The sequence below is a fragment of the Salvelinus namaycush genome, chromosome 14, assembly GCF_016432855.1.
Source record: "Salvelinus namaycush isolate Seneca chromosome 14, SaNama_1.0, whole genome shotgun sequence".
Lineage (NCBI taxonomy): Eukaryota > Metazoa > Chordata > Actinopteri > Salmoniformes > Salmonidae > Salvelinus > Salvelinus namaycush.
The window spans coordinates 31,792,248-31,812,524 of record NC_052320.1 but is presented as its reverse complement, the minus strand read 5'-3'; the positions used below and the strand labels follow the sequence as shown (position 1 = coordinate 31,812,524).

At 44.6% G+C, this 20,277-nt stretch overlaps 1 protein-coding gene across 2 annotated transcripts in view; it reads left to right on the top strand.

Moving 5' to 3' along the window:
• The window catches only part of LOC120059395 (agrin-like), a 283,055-nt gene extending 266,484 nt beyond the window's left edge, over positions 1 to 16,571 (top strand). For both annotated transcript variants that reach the window (XM_039008413.1, XM_039008414.1), the window contains 6 exons: positions 2,117 to 2,233; positions 3,116 to 3,299; positions 3,661 to 3,748; positions 9,583 to 9,807; positions 12,183 to 12,286; positions 13,855 to 16,571. In XM_039008413.1, coding sequence (XP_038864341.1) covers positions 2,117 to 2,233; positions 3,116 to 3,299; positions 3,661 to 3,748; positions 9,583 to 9,807; positions 12,183 to 12,286; positions 13,855 to 14,036 — 900 coding nt within the window. In that variant the 3' untranslated portion in view covers positions 14,037 to 16,571. The remainder of the gene's footprint in view (positions 1 to 2,116; positions 2,234 to 3,115; positions 3,300 to 3,660; positions 3,749 to 9,582; positions 9,808 to 12,182; positions 12,287 to 13,854) is intronic.
• The last annotated feature ends 3,706 nt before the right edge of the window (positions 16,572 to 20,277 follow it).

Genomic DNA, 20,277 nt, shown 5'->3' with positions numbered 1-20,277 from the left:
GGAAGGTAATAAGTCCCATCCACCTTAGACATATTTCATTTCTCCACTTTCAGCTTCAATTTCATTTCGCCACTTCTCATTCCCATGCGCCACCATACGACAGTTATTAGACTATAGAACTGACAGGGGAAAAGGGTCTGTATTTAGTGCTATCATTTCATACACAGTACCGAAGTAGAGACATTTGTTAAAGAACTCGGTTTGGCTTTCACCTCAGTCCATCTGCTGCGTAGGCGGAGGGAGGGAGGAGGGGAGTCGGTTATCTTTCTGACCGCCATTGTTCCTCGCAACAATGAAACGTGTTCATTAGTCTCTCGTGGGCGGGGATTTCTCTCCTGCGCCGTGTAGCAGTCGAGAGCGAGAAGAAGAGCGAGAATAAAGTAAAGAGAGAGTGGGGTGCCAAGCCAAGCCGGGCTGTTCTTTTGTCATGTACTTTCTTTTGCGAAAGAGAAACAAAACTCTCCATATCATAAAGTCACTCGATCACTCACTCACTCGTTCACTCATAACCGCACACAACAGCACTGACAACGTCCATTCTATTAGACTGGCCTGTTAGCAGCGTCCAATTCACTCCTATTCAGAATCCAATATGACCATTCAAATTGATAGAAAGCATGTTTATTATATATTATTATAAAATTCAATATTAATGGATTGGATTTATATATCCATTTTTAAAATGCTTCAAGTTGTTTGCATTATAACGGGGAGAATCGCATGTCAACTTTAATCCTGAATCAAAATAGAGTTGATCCCAACTGTTACTCTTCACTTGCACATCCCTTTTAGCTAAAGTGTTAGGGATTATAGGAAACCGGGCCCATTTCGGCACTTTGTTATCCCCAGGCAGCCACAGGTGACCCACTCGACTGGGCTGGAGGTCTTGGCCCGGGTCTTCCTTTCTGTCAGAGCTCACTCCAGGCGCACCACACAGCAAAGCCCCACTGGCCTATACCCTCCACCCTCCAGCTCCCATCTCAAATAAAAGCAGGACCCCATGCCAGCTCTCTTCACACATAACCCATGTTTACTTGGCCCCTTTCATTATTTTTCCACCAATTACCTCGGCTTTTCCCTCTGGCAATTACTGCCCTACATAAACATAAAGATCCGTAATTCCTCCCTAAGAGTGGGCCTGTACTTCCTGCGCAGAAGGAATGCTGTCGTAATTGGAGGCAGCTCTCCTGCACCTTTCTGGATGGGGCAAGGGCCTGATTTCATGATCGTCTGCTGCGCAAATGAACGGCCAATTAAAGGCCGCGGCTGGCTCGGCGCCGGAAAGGTCGCCGGTATAGTCAGTCATTCATTAGAGAGACTTTCATATAAAAAAACACTTTCCATACCGTCTCTCCAGCCGCACCAGGCGACTCTCTTTGTAGCCCTTTTCTTGTGTTTTGTACTAGATAACGAATAATTGACTGTTCGGAGAGTGGCGCATAAATCAATTATGTTTTGTAATATATCAAGTTTATTGATGTGGAAAAGGAAGTAGTCTAGTTATAGCGAATTGTCCTGCACTATATCAAGGCTGTTTAATTAGGGTCCTGGAGGGCCGAATCACTTCTGGTTTTAGTTTCTACCTGGTAGTTAATTGCACTGACTTGGTGTCCCAGGTCTGAGTCATTCCCTGATTAGAAGGAGAGGATGAAAACCAGAAGTGCACTTTATAGCCCTGCACTATGTAGATACATCTTTCAAAGGAGAAATCTTTTTCACTGTTATTAGTCTCGTGCTATGGCTAAAAAATGAACAAAAAACAGACAACATGTCTCATTTGTGTTGGTCAGGTGTCTTTCTAGTCCCTGTTCACAGGAGGTTGGTGGCACCTTAATTGGGGAGGACGGGCACGTGGTAATGGCTGGAGCAGAATAGGTGGAAAGGTATCAACAACATCAAACACATGGTTTCCATGTATTTGATGCCATTCCATTCGCTCCGTTCCAGCCATTATCATGAGTCGTCCTCCCCTCAGCAGCCTCCATTGTACCTGCTATAGGGTTCTAGTGCCTATTATTAGAGTTTTGGTCTCTGGTAGGGTTCTAGTCCTTTGGTAGGGTTCTAGAAGGTTTCTAGACCCTGTTATATAGGGTTCTAACCCATTGTCTCTCTCCAGAACCAACACACCGCTCTCAACTTGAAGGAGTCTCTGTTCGTGGGTGGTGCTCCTGATTTCAGCCGGCTAGCAAGGGCAGCCTCGCTCAAAGATGGCTTCAAGGGGACCATTCAGAAGGTGAGTGTCCTGTCCCCACACACAATTCTCAGCAGATATGTTTAGCCACACACACTGTTCAGAAGGTTTGGCAAAAGTTTCTATCAATTCTGTAAATTATCAACAACTATCGATTACATTTAAAAAATAATAATAATAATTACAATAGGTATTTGACATAATTTAACTGTGACACAATGTTGAATCTACCTTATACATGGATAGCTATATTTGAACAGGATTTAGTGATGGACAAGAACATCAGCTGCCTACACTTGATGGCAGACCTTTACAGTGACTTTAACCATTGTAAGGTCGAAGGTCAGCTAGTTTATCAGTGCTGACGGTGGCTCCTTTTCTTTTGGCTTACTGTACTAATAATAGAATAGAACACATTTGATGTCCCTCCATGTTTCTCAGCTCAGATCTTTTCCCTGACAACTTTCCAGCTTGTTTGTTCTCCTCCGCAGCAAAAGGCTCGTCTTTGAGTGCCAAAAATGGCCTTCCAACAAAGGCAGGATGTTACTTAATGCTAGCTAGCGTCAACGTGTCATTAGCTCTTTCTCTTCGAAAACTTTCCTTTGAAAGCGCCAAGTTAATCAAAGCTCAGTCTAAAAGTATGTTTTAGCAGTTATTTGCTGAATTAATTAGTAAGTGACTTGTAAAGTTGTTATTCATGTGTCTCGAGTTTGAGACGAGGGGAGTTGTAATGTGTAATGTGTTGTATGCAGTATGTATGCTGCATTGACTTGTCATGGCTATTTAATTACAGTCCTCGAGGGCCATAGCCCTGCTGCTGTTTCCTTTTAATCAAGGACTGATTCAGACCTGGGACCTGAGGTAAATGAGGCTACACAGTGCACTATGACAGGTGCACCCCTCCCTCTCTATTCTCCCTGTCAGATCACCCTGATGGGCACGCCTATCCTCCGGCAAGAGAACGCGCTGCACTCCAGTGACGTGGCCATGTTCGAGGGCCACACCTGCAGCCGTGAGCCCTGCCACAACGGGGGTCGCTGCAACCCCCTGCTGGAGAGCTATGAGTGTGTGTGCCTCCTCGGCTTCACAGGCACACACTGTCAGAACAGTAAGCGAACAACGATCCTGAACTCAATGCAACGTTTTGTCAGTAATATCGATGTCATGCTAGTCTTAGTGTCCCCCTTTTGAAGGTTAGAGTTACCCCTCTGTTTCATCATTTTCACACGTACGCACACAGACATACATACATGCTACACACACACGTGCATACTACACACACATACACTTCACCATTCCCATTAAATTTGGCCGTATGCCCTAATGTCCCTTCAAACCATAAGCGCATGAACGCTCATCCCAGATCATCACCATCCATTGCCTGACTCCAATTAAAGGAGCCATGTTTTCCTATTGATTCATGTGATCACATTCAATGTTCGTCTTCCTCCTTGTCCTCTTCCTCGCAGCCATCTTCGAGAAGTCCGCCGGGGAAACGGAGTCCATCGCCTTTGACGGCCGGACATTCATTGAGTACCACAACGCCGTCACCAAGAGGTAAAGTAGAGGCCATCTTGTCCATCAATTCTAATGCTAATGGCCTCCGATGCTAATGCTAATTGGGTTGAGCGAAATTGCCTCTGATGTTAACACTAACCGGAAGTTGCGAAATGGCTAATGGCCTCCCCATTCATATTCCACTGCAGTAAGTGGTGGTGACAAGGTTGATTATTCCAGGCCCATTAGGGGCTTCGTAGTGAACCGGGCGTTAGCTAATAGTTCAACCACTTCCCCTGCACTGTCTCTGGTTTTGACTGAATTTCGGTAATTAGCGGCACGGCGAACAATTATGGCATCGCCCCGAGCACCCCCCTCGCTCGCTGTGCGCCGAGGCGGACTGAGCCGACACACACTTATACACACGCACACACACACACACCATGCCATACTATACCAGCATGGCATCATCATAGGCTTTTGTTAAAATGGTGTTCAATTTAATCTTCTTTTAGACTTACAGTATGTGTGACTGTGTCCTTCAAATTAGCAGTCCCAAAGTGTCTGTGGCAATTTTTAAACACACACCAGCTATAACAGGAATAGCCGGATGCTGTAGGTGTAAATGGTTTCTTTTCTGGGTGTGGAAGAGAGAAAAACGTTTCCTGCCTTCCAGGCGGCCACTTATACATTTGGTCCTCTACCATCCTTCTACGTCTTCCATGCTGGCACACCCGCCTGCAGGTTGGCACGCATTAAATGTTTGTGATGATGAACCTGAAAAGACATGGAACATAAGGCTGCCCATCCAGATCCTTCACAAGTGTTCGCACAACATTCCAAGGTGTGAAAATGGGAGAAACCGACAGTTAATTTGTGGTCTTATGAGCACACACACAGAGCACATGTGCATGCACGCACGCACACACACAGACGCACACTCGCGCACACACACACACAGGGCGAATCGTGAGAGAGAATTTTAAGATCTGTCTTTATCCTCTGTCTGTTGTCCTCGTTAAGGCTGTCAGATGTCTGTGCTGCCGTCCATCTGTCCGTCTGTCTTCTTCTGTCTCTTGTCTGTCCATCTCATATGAGTGTTCCTTGTCTGTCCTTCTGCTGCACTCAAGCCAACTGACCAATGAGATTCCGGAGTAAGTACGCTCAAAGGAGTCCCCAACATTCCCAGGTTTAGTCAAAGCCAGACTAACCTAACTAATACAAAGCCAGACTAACCTAACTAATACAAAGCCAGACTAATACATTACGATAGTTGACACAAAGTGACAGATTATATCTTTATGTTCCTTCTATGTCATCTTCATCATCTTACTCTATGCAGATAGCTATCATGTGTATTATATTTAAATAGGCCTACAGGATTTTACCTTCAAACTCCATGCCCATAATTGGATTAGATTTTTTTTCTCATTCCAAATTCCTCATCACACTCCAGTCTAAATGAAAGCATGACTGCATGAATCCACAGAAAGCAGGTGCTATACTGTATGCATGGTTGTAACTACATTCGCCACAACCAGAAATAGATCCACACACCTTATATTGGATGGTATTAACTGTCATGTTGAAATGAATGAGACCCCTTCTTAACTGCAAGATTATGGACCAAAATGTTCCCCTTCCTCAATTTTGCTGCGAGTCCCGCATCGATTATTTAACTGACTCCTCTTGGGAGACTGACTCCTCTTGGGTAACAATTTGATCTTAGTTTGTTATTAGTTTCCTCTTCTCTGTTCTTAGCTTGGTAAGTAACCTCCTGAAAGAACAACGGAAAGCAGGGGAAGTTGGATTTAGGTTGAGTTATGCCAAGCAGATTCACCAGATAATTCGATATACAGATTCAAGCCGCTGTCATTTCCGCTTAATCCAATTTCCAACTGCAATTATGAATAATTATCGAGTCGGCGGCGGAGGAGAAAAAGGACGACTGACGTGTTAATCAAAGAGTTATTTCCTCTTTGAAAAATTATTTAAAAGAAAGACCTCAGATTGAGGCCGAGAGGGCATCGATATCCGTTAGGGCGATGATCATGGTCCTTCCAGCTGGACTGGCCAGAGCTTTATTAGTTGTCACTTCCTGTAAGGGTGAGGGGCGCGATTAGCGGCCAATCTAGGCCAAACTAGAGCTTGCCGGCACTCTCTCTCCGAGCGAGTGGCATCGATTCAACATTATCTGGTGTTAGAACAGGGATTAATGAGTGAATTAACAAATGAATGAATGAATTCCTCAGAGGAACGTTATTACAACGTGATTACAACACACAGACCACCGCTGTCACCCTGGGCTAACGTTGCTGTTACTATTTACAGCAGCCAAGATCAGTCTTCATTGGCTGATGCCTCCTCTTTTGAAACCTTGGGTCGATTCTCTCACGCATCATTATTGGAGCGACCAATGATATAGGGCTCCGTCTCTGGTAATACGATATTTGACGCCATTTTTGTTGATTACCCAATTTTTCTAATTTGGTGCTTCCTTCACTCAAGAAGGCTACACACACACACACAACACTGTCATCGGACTCAGTAATAGTAGTAGTAGTGGAAAATGTTATTATCCCGAAGGGAAAATTGGTTTTGCAGTAAAATTATTTTTAAAATCATTACATTGTTGCCCAACTCTCCCCTTAAGACACGTCTTGGGCATTGACTTGGAGTCTGAGTGGTGGTGTGGTCGTCCTCCTCTGAGGACCTCATTATGTTGCTGTTGCTTCTGAACCGTGATCGCAATGGATCTGCAGTACTGTATCTCTGATCACAGTAAAGCTCCTAGTACTTCGTAGTATATCCATACTACCATATTACTTGGAATGTAGTAATGCATTGGGCATGCATTTTAAGCAGTATGCTAGTATGGTCATGAGAACGTAGTCACCCTGCTTTCCCAGCTCTCGAGCAAATAACTTGCTCAGTTCGCCACGTCTCCTTGTCTACGAAGCTCCTCTCTATGCTGGGGTGACGATGCGTCACCCTGTAAGGGTCCTCGTGGGTCCTCTTCCCGCCCCCCTTCTTGCGCTTATCGCATGCCCTTACATTCTCTCCCCTGCTCCCTTAAAGTCCAGAGTCACTGGAGAACCCGTCAGAGCAAAGGTGAGTGTCCCCTGCAGCCTGGAGCCTGTAACCAGCGCTGTCCAACCAACCGCTAGCATGCTGCCTCCCCATCCATCCCCACCCACCTGACACAACCACCCGCAGGTTGCAGCCTAACCTCTCACAGACCAAGTAAACAGTATTGGAGAATGACCCATAGAAACAGTATTGGAGAGCCACACTATTCAATACTTTAGGCCCCCATAGAGAGAAGTGTTAAAGGGCCACACTAATCTGTACACTGGGCCCCATAGAGAAAGCATTGGAGGGCCACACTACTCTATAAACTGGGCCACTTATAGAGACAGTATTCTATGGCCCCACTTATTTATTTTTTATTCTGGATCCCCATTAGCTGTTGCAATGGCACCCAGGGTCTATTAAGACAGAGTAGCTCAGTGGTACCAATAATCTACAGCACTAGCAGCCAAAACAGCATCCAGCCTCGCTATGCAATGTTCTCCGTACAAGCCTAGCAATGCTCTATTTACTACAGCCATCTAGAGGCGATGGGGTGCATAGCATTCTAAGCCTTTTTTTAAATTTACTTCAATCAATGAGTAATAAAATACGCATTATTAGTCCAGTAAGTAAGCCACCTTGATAGCATTTAAAATACCTGCCTTGTTTCACATGCTATCCTTAAATGAATTTCAAACTTTGTCCCTGCAGGGTCCAATGCATAATAAGTCTAGTATAGTATATCCTTATTTTGATGACCGTGGCCTTATTATTCCTGACAATCCATCTTGGTGAGGTTTTATTGAACCTTGTCCCTAGGCTATTGCCATAGAAGTTTGATGTGTAACACTATGGCTTTGCCAGAAATTATTTCCTATATTTTATTTAACTAGGCAAGTCAGTTAAGAACAAATTCTTATTTACAATGACTGCCTAGGAACAGTGGGTTAACTGCCTTGTTCAGGGGCAGAATGACAGATTTTTTGTTACCTTGTCATCTCAGGGATTAGCATCCTTTCGGTTACTGGTCCAACGTTCTAACCACTAGGCTACCTGCAGCCCCTTATAGTGCACTACTTTTGACCACGGTCCATATAGGGCTCTGTTCAAAAGTAGTGCACTATATAGGGAATATGGTGCCATTTCGGACACAGCTTATGATTTATTTGGGGCCCCTGGGTACTGTGAGGGTTAGACCTAGGGAAAGGAGTCCAAATATTGTATGTGTTTTTCTACTGACCGTTTGTGTCCAGTGGGTCTCTATGACCATTCATTCATTAGTCACTCTGTTTTGTTTGGGCTCCAGTGAATTGTCTTTTTAGAATGGAACGGTTTCCCTTGGAAGTCTTAAACCCAAATGTGGTTGCGGTGTATTAAGAGACGCATCCAATTCCACTTTGCACTCCTTCCTCTCTGCTGGGTCGAATACTGTACATGTGTCAAACCCCTGTTGGCCATACCTGAGCAGAAACCAAATTAGAGACCTTAATTAAACAATCAGTCCAATCTCTTCACTCCTGTTAGCTCATTGGCAGTAGCCCCGTTTTTGGCCGGCCTGATGACAGAATCAAATCCAACTTTATTTAAAGTGGATCGATTTAGGCGTAGTCTGCTGTCATTTTCTCTTTACCTCTCCTCATGTCCTGTGTATAACCCCCTGTGCTCCCATGAGCCTCTCTGTCTGTTTGCTGTGCTGACTCGTTTCGTGTACGTGTCATGTCTGTCTCGTGTGATCTGTGTCTTGTGTTCCCGTGTCGTTCTGTTCTGTGTTGTGTTGTGTTGTGTGCTCTCTATCCTCTGTGTGCTTTGCCTGTGTTTGTCTCCGTTTTTTGTTTAAGATCCTTTTGAAAACTGTGAAAGTAGTTGAGCCTAGTCGGCATCACAATACATTACAGCGATACCGATTGGTGACACACACACAGGGGGAACAGTGGAGAACAAAGGAGCTATTTTAAAAAATAGCATCCCTTCAGGAGTGTTTGTGTTTGAGGTCTGTACCAAATGGAGCTGTGTGTGTGTGTGTGTGTGTGTGTGTGTGTGTGTGGGTGTGGGTGTGGGTGTGGGTGTGTGTGTGTGTGTGTGCGCATGTGTGCGTACATGAACGTGTTCCTGTGTGTGTGTGTGCGAGTGCATGAACGTGTGTGTGTGTGCAAACCACCCCACTCCAGTCAGGCTTTGAGCAGCGGCCCCACTCTCCCAGAGCAGACACAGCTGTGACAGTGACACAGAGCACTCCTCCATAGGACAAGCCAGGATGTCCCCGGGTCTCCACCCCTGTCCCCAGCTCCCTGACGCCCCCGTAGCACTGGCAGTCCAGAGACTATGATCAAACAGCACTTCAGACAGCTAGCTCCAACCCCCCCCCCCCCACAACAACCACCACCTCACAGGAAGAAAAGAGGAGAGCTCCTGCACAGTTAGCCCAGGAGAGAGAGATAGAGGGAAAGAGAGCTGGCGATACCCAGGGTGTAGTGAAAACATCATAACTGATCCAATATAGTCTTTACCTAATCTTCCTTTCACTGTCATTGTCTCCTCTGCACCATAGGCAGCGGCAGGTTAAAGGACCTTACAGGTTTCCCACCATGACCCTGTCAAGTGCTTTCAGATCAGTAGTCATGAAGGAATCTAGACAAGGAATTAGGAAGCCAGTAGTGTATCAGGACAGAGCCATCACCGGCCACTACCATTTTGGATGCACCCTGTCACTGTCAACCCTGAGTCACCTCAGCCAGTATGCAAACGTGCAAATGTCACGATCACCTAACTTCCTCTTCACTTCACTAACATAAGCCATTGTAACTCCTCCCCCTCCCCCGCAGTGAGAAAGCCCTGCTGGTGAACAAGTTTGAACTGAGCATTAAGACCGAGGCCACTCAGGGCCTGGTGCTGTGGAGTGGTAAGGGCGTGGAGCGATCTGACTACATCGCCCTGGCAGTGGTGGACGGCCGTGTGCAGATGACCTACGACCTGGGCTCCAAGCCTGTGGTGCTGCGCTCGACGGTCCGCGTCAACACCAACCGCTGGATCCGCATCAAGGCCAGCAGGTAAGAGGGTTTTGAACGTGACCACATGGTACACCGGTGGTTCCATGAACGTTCTTGTTGTTGAAGTGTAGGATAGCCTGTATTGGTAAAATGTTGTATTAGGGTCAAATCCACACTTGACTTGAAAAGTTAACATTTGACTTAAGTGTAAGTTCTAGGATACACCCCTAAATGAATATTCATGTTAGTAATAATTTAGTTGTAGAAAATGATCAAAGAGTGGAACAAAGTTTGTGAAATGTTACAGAGTGTTACAAACCATACACAGCATACAGAGTGTATGGTTTTCATATTCGCCTTCCAATTTCAGTCTGCTTGTAAGCAAACCGACAAGCTAGCTTTTGGTTAGCTTTTATGCCACAGCATTTAAAAGACAAATCGTTTTTTCATTAATCCACTGTTAATACCGTCCCAAAAATTAATTTTTCCTTTAAGTCTGAGGTCATGTGTTATGAATGTTATTACTTTGTCTGACATTTCTTCTGCTCGAAACACACTGAGTGCTACCTACCCGCATCGTCCTATGACATAAGTGCTTACTTACCACATAGTGGAGATTTGATTCCTTTGAATCCATGGAAGTTGGTCTCTGTAATTGACAGACTGCTAAGTGACTGCATGTGTCTGAAATGGCACCCTATTCACTATAAAGCACACTACTTTTCTGGTCAAAACTTTTTTAGGGAATAGGGTGCCATTTTGGACACAAGTTCTCTCTCCCATTCCCTCAATCAACTGCTAAGCACACAATCATCAGAGCAGTGAAGACTTGATTACTCTCATTGAAGTCTTGATGTCTGCTACATGCCAGTTGAAGTGGAATTTAAAATGATGTAGCAGACAGGCTGTAAACAAATGTTCTCCTTCTGTTTCTCTCTCTCCCCCTGCCTATATCTATCCCTTCTCTCTCTCCCCCTGCCTATATCTATCCCTTCTCTCTCTCCCCCTGCCTATATCTATCCCTTCTCTCTCTCCCCCTGCCTATATCTATCCCTTCTCTCTCTCCCCCTGCCTATATCTATCCTTTCTCTCTCTCCCCCTGCCTATATCTATCCCTTCTCTCTCTCCCCCTGCCTATATCTATCCCTTCTCTCTCTCCCCCTGCCTATATCTATCCCTTCTCTCTCTCCCCCTGCCTATATCTATCCCCTCTCTCCCTCTACCTCCCCCTTCTCTCTCTCCCCCTGCCTATATCTATCCCTTCTCTCGCTCTACCTCCCCCTTCTCTCTCTCTCCCTGCCTATATCTATCCCCTCTCTCCCTCTACCTCCCCCTTCTCTCTCTCCCCCTGCCTATATATATCCCCTCTCTCCCTCTACCTCCCCCTTCTCTCTCCCCCCTGCCTATATCTATCCCCTCTCTCCCTCTATCTCCCCCTTCTCTCTCTCTCCCTGCCTATATCTATCCCTTCTCTCGCTCTACCTCCCCCTTCTCTCTCTCTCCCTGCCTATATCTATCCCCTCTCTCCCTCTACCTCCCCCTTCTCTCTCTCCCCCTGCCTATATCTATCCCCTCTCTCCCTCTACCTCCCCCTTCTCTCTCTCCCCCTGCCTATATCTATCCCCTCTCTCCCTCTATCTCCCCCTTCTCTCTCTCTCCCTGCCTATATCTATCCCTTCTCTCACTCTACCTCCCACTTCTCTCTCTCCCCCTGCCTATATCTATCCCCTCTCTCCCTCTCTCTCCCCCTGCCTATATCTATCCCCTCTCTCCCTCTACCTCCCCCTTCTCTCTCTCTCCCTGCCTATATCTATCCCTTCTCTCACTCTACCTCCCCCTTCTCTCTCTCTCCCTGCCTATATCTATCCCCTCTCTCCCTCTACCTCCCCCTTCTCTCTCTCCCCCTGCCTATATCTATCCCCTCTCTCCCTCTACCTCCCCCTTCTCTCTCTCCCCCTGCCTATATCTATCCCCTCTCTCCCTCTACCTCCCCCTTCTCTCTCTCCCCCTGCCTATATCTATCCCCTCTCTCCCTCTACCTCCCCCTTCTCTCTCTCTCCCTGCCTATATCTATCCCCTCTCTCCCTCTACCTCCCCCTTCTCTCTCTCCCCCTGCCTATATCTATCCCTTCTCTCGCTCTACCTCCCCCTTCTCTCTCTCCCCCTGCCTATATCTATCCCTTCTCTCGCTCTACCTCCCCCTTCTCTCTCTCTCCCTGCCTATATCTATCCCCTCTCTCCCTCTACCTCCCCCTTCTCTCTCTCCCCCTGCCTATATCTATCCCCTCTCGCTCTACCTCCCCCTTCTCTCTCTCCCCCTGCCTATATCTATCCCCTCTCGGTCTACCTCCCCCTTCTCTCACTCCCCTCCTCCATCTCCCCTATCTCTTTCCTCTCTATCTCCCACCTCTCTCTTCCTCCTCCACCTCTCTTAGAGCACTTAGGGACGGCTCTCTCCAGGTGGGCAACGAGGCGGCGGTCACGGGGTCGTCGCCCCTGGCAGCCACTCAGCTGGACACAGACGGAGCCCTCTGGTTGGGTAGGTGCACTAATGAGCTTGCGTCTTGGGGTTTACACACGCAGACAGACAGAAACACAGACACGCTCCTCTGGTTTGGTTAGTTCTGAATATATAAATGTATCAAATAGGTCAGACAATAAAATGTTGTTTTTAGTGAGGAAATGCTTACCAGAGCACGTCTAGCATTCCTCTGACAGTGTATAGGACATGGAGTAGTGGCCGAGGTACCGCCGGGCACCACATAACCTAATCCAGCTCACATAGTACATCTCCAGCTGGAACGATGGTAAAGTGTGGCAGAAATGAGGAATGCACTCTGCATTGCAATGGATGACGGAGAGCTCACTGGGCATGAAAACAATTGGTCTGAAATGTGACATAGATGATTGTCCCCCTCTATTCAGGTGTTGATTTGTGATATTAAACGGTCTGACTAAACTCAAAAGTTCTCCGCTCTCGGGAATTTGAAACGACCAAAGTCGTTCCGTTATATTTTTGAGTTCCATTTGGCCTGAACTTCGCTCAGAGAAATGGCTTCTGAAAGAGCACCCGCTGTGTCTATATGGAACATTCTGAGGAAATAGAAAAAAAATACTTTCAAATGCATGTGGTCGTGCAGTGTGGTGGGAAGGTGTATGTTTGAGCGAGGAGAGCCATGACACACATACACACACTATCTCTCTCGCTCGCTCTCTCTCTCTCTCACACAAACACACACACACACACACACACACACACACGCACAGGCTAATGACACACCACACAAGTGCACTGCTGTGGCTCCAAACAGGTGCTGAGCACACCCTGCGGCTAGAATACATTATCCTTTCAGCAGGCCGTACATCAAGCGGCTGCTCTGTTAAATCCCCCTCTTTCACCGCTCATCATTAATTAATCTGTAACTCGCATGAAATTAGCCCTGTCGATCCCCGATTCAGAGGCACGCAATCCGATTAGAGGGGACAGAGAGAAGAGAGGGGAAGGTGGGAAAGAGCTCGACGGAGAGGCAAACTCGCGGCGCGGCGGATTAAACGAGGAGCAGGAGAGCAGGTAGAAGGAGGGAATGAGAGAGAGAGAGAGGGAGAGAGTAATACAGGTGACCTATCAGAAGGACGACTCCCCTTGAAAATGAAAGCGAGGTAAGTTCCAGTGATTGTGCTAGAGCACTCCTCCAGAGAGAACCACCTGTTTGATGTCCCTGTTCACCAGAGCTACATGTGTCTTTCTCTCTTCATCTACTGCCAGTGTCAACATCACAAATCCTCACATCACACAGCAGTCAGTTACCCTTTGTGGCATGAAACAAGTTCGCTTGTAGGGAGATGCAAGGGATGTGACCTGTGTGTGTGTGTGTGTGTGTGTGTGTGTGTGTGTGTGTGTGTGTGTGTGTGTGTGTGTGTGTGTGTGTGTGTGTGTGTGTGTGTGTGTGTGTGTGTGTGTGTGTGTGTGTGTGTGTGTGTGTGTGTGTGTGTGTGTGTGTGTGTGTGTGTGTGTGTGTGTGTGTTTGTCTCTCCGTGCACTTCAGACACTGTGGGTCTCCTCTTTTCATGAGTTCTAAATCCCCCCCGCCCCTCTTATTCTCACAGGTGGCTTGGAGGAGTTGGCTGTAGCCCGGAGACTGCCTAAGGCCTACAGCACAGGCTTTGTGGGCTGTGTAAAGGATGTTGCGGTGGACGGCGTGGAGCTCCACCTGGTGGAGGACGCCCTGAACAGCCCCAAAATATTACACTGTTCCGCCTCTGGCACGGCAGCCACGGCCAAAAAATAGCCTTGCTAAAATCACTCCCTCCATAAACGCCATGTCTACTGCTGTAATTATTTTATATTTTTGTATACTTTTCATTGCTTTTTATATTGAAAATAAAAAGAATACGTTGTTTTAATTTTTTTTTTTTTTATATATATTTTTTGGTTTTCTGCGCCTCCTGTTCATTCATTATCCCCGCCCTGAAACGCAGGTGTACAAACCGTACATATACGCATACTTTTGTGTGACGTCGCGAGACAAGTGTAAGCTGTATTCATTGTGTTGTTTTGTTGTTTTAAAACAAACATGAACAAAACCTCTCCCTCGCTCATTACTTGAACACTGGTGAATCACATTGGTGCTCTCTATTATTTCCTTATCTTGATGCCATATCATTCACTACCACACAACACAGCCTATAGAAATACATACATACAAACATTCCCCTGTGAGATACATACTGCTGTTTCCTTGGTCATGGTCATTAGAGCACACTGTTACAAAACGTTTTTAAAACATTTTGCAACGGAAAATGAAAACGGGCATGTTTTATTGGGCGTGTCTGTTTCCTTCCGTTTGGTGCCTAATGAACAGGACAATGGTATCCTAGAACCCTCTGCTTGCTACCAGTAGGGCTGCTCAGAATGAACTTCTGAAACCGCTTAATCAAACTCCTCAAACAGCGCAAATGCTCTACATTGCCTCTCAATCAACGACTTGAGTTTTGAAATACTCCGCTATTCGCAAACCCCCAGAGCTGAACAAAGACAAAGTGCCCTGCATTCAAGAACAACACACATATCATCATTCCACAACATGCATCAATCAAGAAATGTAATAATAATTTAATTAAATAAATGTAATAAATATAGACTATATAAATACCTGAGACTGTGAATATGTAAGATTGGTTCTCTTCTCAAGAATTGTGAATCTCATGTATTGTGCTTTCTATTTTACAATCAGGATGACCATTAGTTGCATGCAGTTTCTGCAGTGTTGGTTTTGTTTTGTTTTGGTTTCACTGTGTTGCCGGCCAAGTTACCTGTTGCGAACACGCGTTGTGTTTTACAAAACGGTTCAACTATCTGATTTCACTGAGCTAGGATAACTATTTAATTTTGGTGGGGTCCTTTTTTGAGCACTTGTTTTTCTATTGGAGTTTGTTTTGCTGGACTTGGAATGGCTCAAAAGGACAGGTTGTTGTTGTTACCGCAACTTGCCTGGTGGGAGTGCTGTAAGCTCAGGCTGAAGAGAGGACCGACCAAGAGGAAGAGGCGAGATACTGTATCATACCATAGGAGGCAATAGGACCCTCAAATGCTCAGTCATGGAATGTTCAGTAGTCAACGAAATTCTTCAGTCTTTCAAACTTCAAAGTCAATTTTTTTATCAAATTGGAACGAAGACTGGGTTATACTTTCTCTTGCATTACGAGTGATCCATCTCTTGCTGTTGGAAAAGTGATAATGTGATGAGTTGGGACATTTGGCAGCAAAATGAGGGAAAAAATAGCAAACATAATCGCAATTACTAATAAACGTACTTATGCATGGGTTTGTATTGTCGAGATGAATTCTGTAACATCCAAAAACTCATAATGCAATGCAAAAACTAAACTGCAATGACTGACATAAACCCACTCTGGTTTGATATATAAGATACTTGGCAATATTATAAGAGAAAACAAATGCTTGTTCAAGGTTGAGTATCAGTGGTATTGTACTAGTTTGTTTAAGTTCTTCATTATTTTCCCCTCGCGATACAAAAATGGCCATTTTGTACAGCCCTGAAATTTGTAAGTGAAAATTTTGCAATGTGTAAAACTGTAGAGGTTATGTTTTTAGTGCTATACACTGGAAATAAGTCTGACTTGTCTGTTCACGACACACAATAATGATGTTCCTATGTCAATGAGGAGGGGAAGAGCATCGGAGTATATGGCTTTTGAGTGTAATCAAGGACTAGTGTCCATTCCAAGACCAGGAACCCTGGGTGTGGGTACACCACTGTATTTACATGTTGTATTACTGTTGAATTTGACCTATTCCAGTAGTACATGAACAGTGGGTTCCTGTGTTAGTGGCACTCAGAAGACAAGTGGCGCAGGCTCAAGAGTGAGACGACACGATCTAATGTCGGGGTGGTCAAAACTGTCTATGAATTGCCTTAAAACAGGTCAGCGGCCTACAGGTTGACAAAGTCATTATCCATACTGTTCTGTGCTCTTACTTTGGCCAGCATACTAGCCTCATCATCTTCATGTAAATTAATACATAATAATTATATTAATAATTCTCATACAAATCCTCAGAGGGACGCACAAATGGTCGACCTCTGGCTTTACATAAAATATACTATTTACTGTTTGAATCTATTTTCTGTTCCTTATTTATGTCTTCATGTGGATTCCGTCTGGCCTCTGTAAACTACTGTTTGATTGAGACACTCCTGAAGGGCAGTGCACCGAGTAAGAGTGGCATGACCTGATCATTACTAACTTTATTACCTTTGTCTTGTGTTCCTACCACCATGAAATAAAGTGTCAAACAAACAGACCTGACTCTGTCACCTGTCTCCGTGGAATGAATCCCATTCCAGTTGAATGAAATGACATAATGACTACTTAACACCTTCGTAAGCAATGCATAACGGCATTACCTAAACACTGATCGATTCCTACTGTTCACAGTAAGTCAATAAGGACAAAATGTGTTTACTCGTGCGTATTAAAGTGTTAAGCGTTCTCCACAAACTTTAGGTAGTTTCTCTTGGATGGTTTAATTATATAAAGTATACAAGTTTCTGTGCAGAATTAATTTATACACATACACAATTCAACTATAGTGAAATAAGTATTTACTCAGGACACACATTCCAACATACTACACGCAGACAATTTACTCATTGATTATAGGTTCTTGCAAGTATACCCTCAGATAATCATGGGTTCAAGACAACTAATATAGAGATGGAATGTTAATGTGATGCCATTCTCATTCAACTCAAAGCCTCCAGCCAGCCAGTGCTAAGAACATTTCAAGATTAGTTCTTTTTAAACATGCTGGGGAATACAGTTTTAAAGTAACTGCCCAGGGCAGTTTAATTATTTTAAAAAACATTTTCTGTAATGGAATGGTGTGGGCGTACCCCAACAACAGAATGGTGTGTTGGCGTATACGGTCATTAAAAATATTCACGCAAGTAGACCGCTGATTGGCCAGCTCATTCTCCTTTAGACCGCTGATTGGCCAGCTCATCCTTCTCAGGGAGATGACATCATGTTCTATGAGGAAATAGCAAGCATTTTTAAATGGTCTGTTTGAGATACAAGTTTGAGGTTGATTTTTTTAATAGTTTATTAGTTTAATAATTTATGCTCTGACCACTTGAGTCATTCCATGTCATTTCAGCAAGCCATGACAGCCACTATCTTAGATTGTTCTAAAAAAAATTCTGTAGTTAGAAACAGATAAGATTGGCATTCCTGAAACATTATTTCATTGACATTTTATTTTATCTCCGAAAAATTAAGCTAATGGATATTAATTTATACGATTCAGTAAATATATACCCAACATCCAATTTGGACCAAACTTCTTTCTACCAATGAGTAAGACATAAGGAATCACGAACAATTTCATCAAGCCACCTACAGATACCTCACACCACATGCCAATCCCACCCCAACAGCCAGTATATAGTATCAGTTCACTATGTTTGACAAGTAGTATGAAGCTGTGGCTTGGAGTATTGCTTCTCCATACTCATTGGTCGGAAGAATTTTGGTCCAAATCAGATGTTGGGCACTATATTTATTGAATATGATCTGAATCCTAAAAATTAAAATGGCCAATTTGGGTGCAATCAATTAGCTTAATTTCTCAGAGATCAAATTATATTTCAACCAAATAATGTTTCAGAAATACTTATCGTATATGTTACTAACTACAGAAACAATTTCAGAACATTTTGGGATGGTGAGTGTCGAAATCCTCTTTCTTGTACTTTTTTAGATAGAACGACCCACATACGAGTATAGGACGAGTCAACATTATTTGGATACAAGTTAACTAAATGTGAACTTTTAACAGTGAGATTTTCACTGGGCAGTTACTTTCAATTATATTTTTTACAAAGGTCAAAGTGGATTTATGAATTATGCAACAATGCCAGGCCTTTTCCAACTGAAAGGTCATCAGCAGATCTTCAGAGCAGCAGAGGAGAGGCGGCTAGCCTGGAGAAAAACGGCATCCATGAGCTTTTCTCATGACTTATATCTGCAAAAATACAAACGCACTGGGTTTGATTTCTGCGGCCCAACGTGAAATAATGATGAAGTGATCGGAGCTTGGATGAGAGGGCTCTTTTCTTTTGGGAAGTGGGGTTACTAGCTAGGCCCTGGTTGGCTGCAATAAAGGCTCTATTTTTCTGTCCATAACAAGGCCCTAGCTGTCCTGCTCCATAGGATTCGATGTGAGTCCCCTTTGTTTCTCTTCCTGGGATTTTATTTTGGACCAGAGGACTCTTAAGTCTTCGGGCGAAAATGTCAAAAGGTCAGCCTGGAACCAATCACCTCGGGACAGAGAGGGAACAGAGAGTGAGAGGACACTAAACAGGGTCTTCTTTTTCGGTTTTGGCCTGGTTCTAGGGAACCGTTTTATGCTGCTGAACACTGAGCTTGAGTCGGCATACACAGTCATCCCATCCCAAGTTGTGTCCAAATCGCTTTTCATGCAATAGTTTGCTCTCCTTTTTAACTAGTTTGTTGTCCTTTTTAGAGGTTGTGTTCCAATCCCTTTTCATGGACTAGTTTTCTGTCCTTTTTATAGGTTGTGTCCCAATCGTTGTTCACACTCTCCTACAGTGCATTTGGAAAGTGTCCAGACCCCTTGACTTCATCCACATTTTGTTACGTTACAGCCTTAATCTAAAATGGATTAAATCGTTTTTTCCCCCTCATCAATCTCCTCACAATACCCCATAATGACAATGCAAAAACAGGTTTTTGGAAATTTTAGCAAATGTATTAAAAATTAATTAAGTATTGAGACCCTTTGCTGCTCCATAGCGCTCAGAACCTCAGACTGGGGCGAAGGTTCACCTTCCAACAGGACAACGATGGCAATGGTAAGGTTTGCCAACAGGACAACGATGGCAATGGCAAGGTTATTATATTAAACGACAACTGAAATAAAAATAAAACTAATTTGGAAAAACAATTTAGTAAACTGAAGAAAAAATAATAAAATTGACCTATACTGAAACTATTATGTTTGACTGCAAAATGAACAAAAATAAAAAACAAATTGTTACGTTTTAGTTTTTTCTTTCTAAACTTTGGTCAAAAATCGAATGGGTAAATACTTTCGGGTAAATACTGCCAGTAGATGCCGATGTTTCAAATAGGCCTACGTTGTGCATCACTAACTATCCCTAGCTAACAGGGAATAAATCAGAGGGCGAGTCCAGAGCGTGACTGGGCCAAGCTAGAACAGCTTGAGAAGTTGCTGGAACCATTCGCAATGCACACCAACCAACTTCAAAATGACAGCAAGTCACTGTCTGATGTGGTGCCGTGCCTTCTCAACCTTGACGCACACATACAGTCAACTACTGTTGCAAAACAGATTGCACAGGTCCTCCTGAAGTCACTGTATGAGTGCTTCACATCCACACTGGATCCTCTGGCAGCCAACTTCGATCCAACCCCTGCAGCTGATTGCCTGATGGACCAAAGTGTATCTCTGGCACTTCGCTCAACAGAGATCGAGCCATTGATGAGGGAAGCAGAGTATTTTGTACTTCAGCAAATCAGAGAGTACAGCCATGGAGCAGCAGGGCCCCAGGAAGATGCCAGGACGATGAATCCAGCAAGCATCTCGACCACAATGCTTCAGAAATATAGCATCCTCGCATCAAAGTTTATGTCTGAGGTCGCTATCCAGCCGGAAGGTCAACCTTGGCAAGGCAATAAGTGCCCTTTGTGAGCTGCGACAATACCTGGAAGAGGTACAGGGGGGCATGTTTACCGAGTCACCTCTTCAGTTCTGGCAGGCAAGGATGGCTTTTTATCCAAAGCTGTGGCACTGGATCTGGTTTCTGCCCCTGCATCCCAAGCGTTAGTGGAGAGAATATTATCTGTCTGTGGACAACTGTCATCAGTCTTGAGAAACCAAACGACCACCTCTCTGGAACGCAGTCTTCTTGAAGATAAACCAGAGAATCTTGTTTTGTTGAACAGAAACACACACACACACAA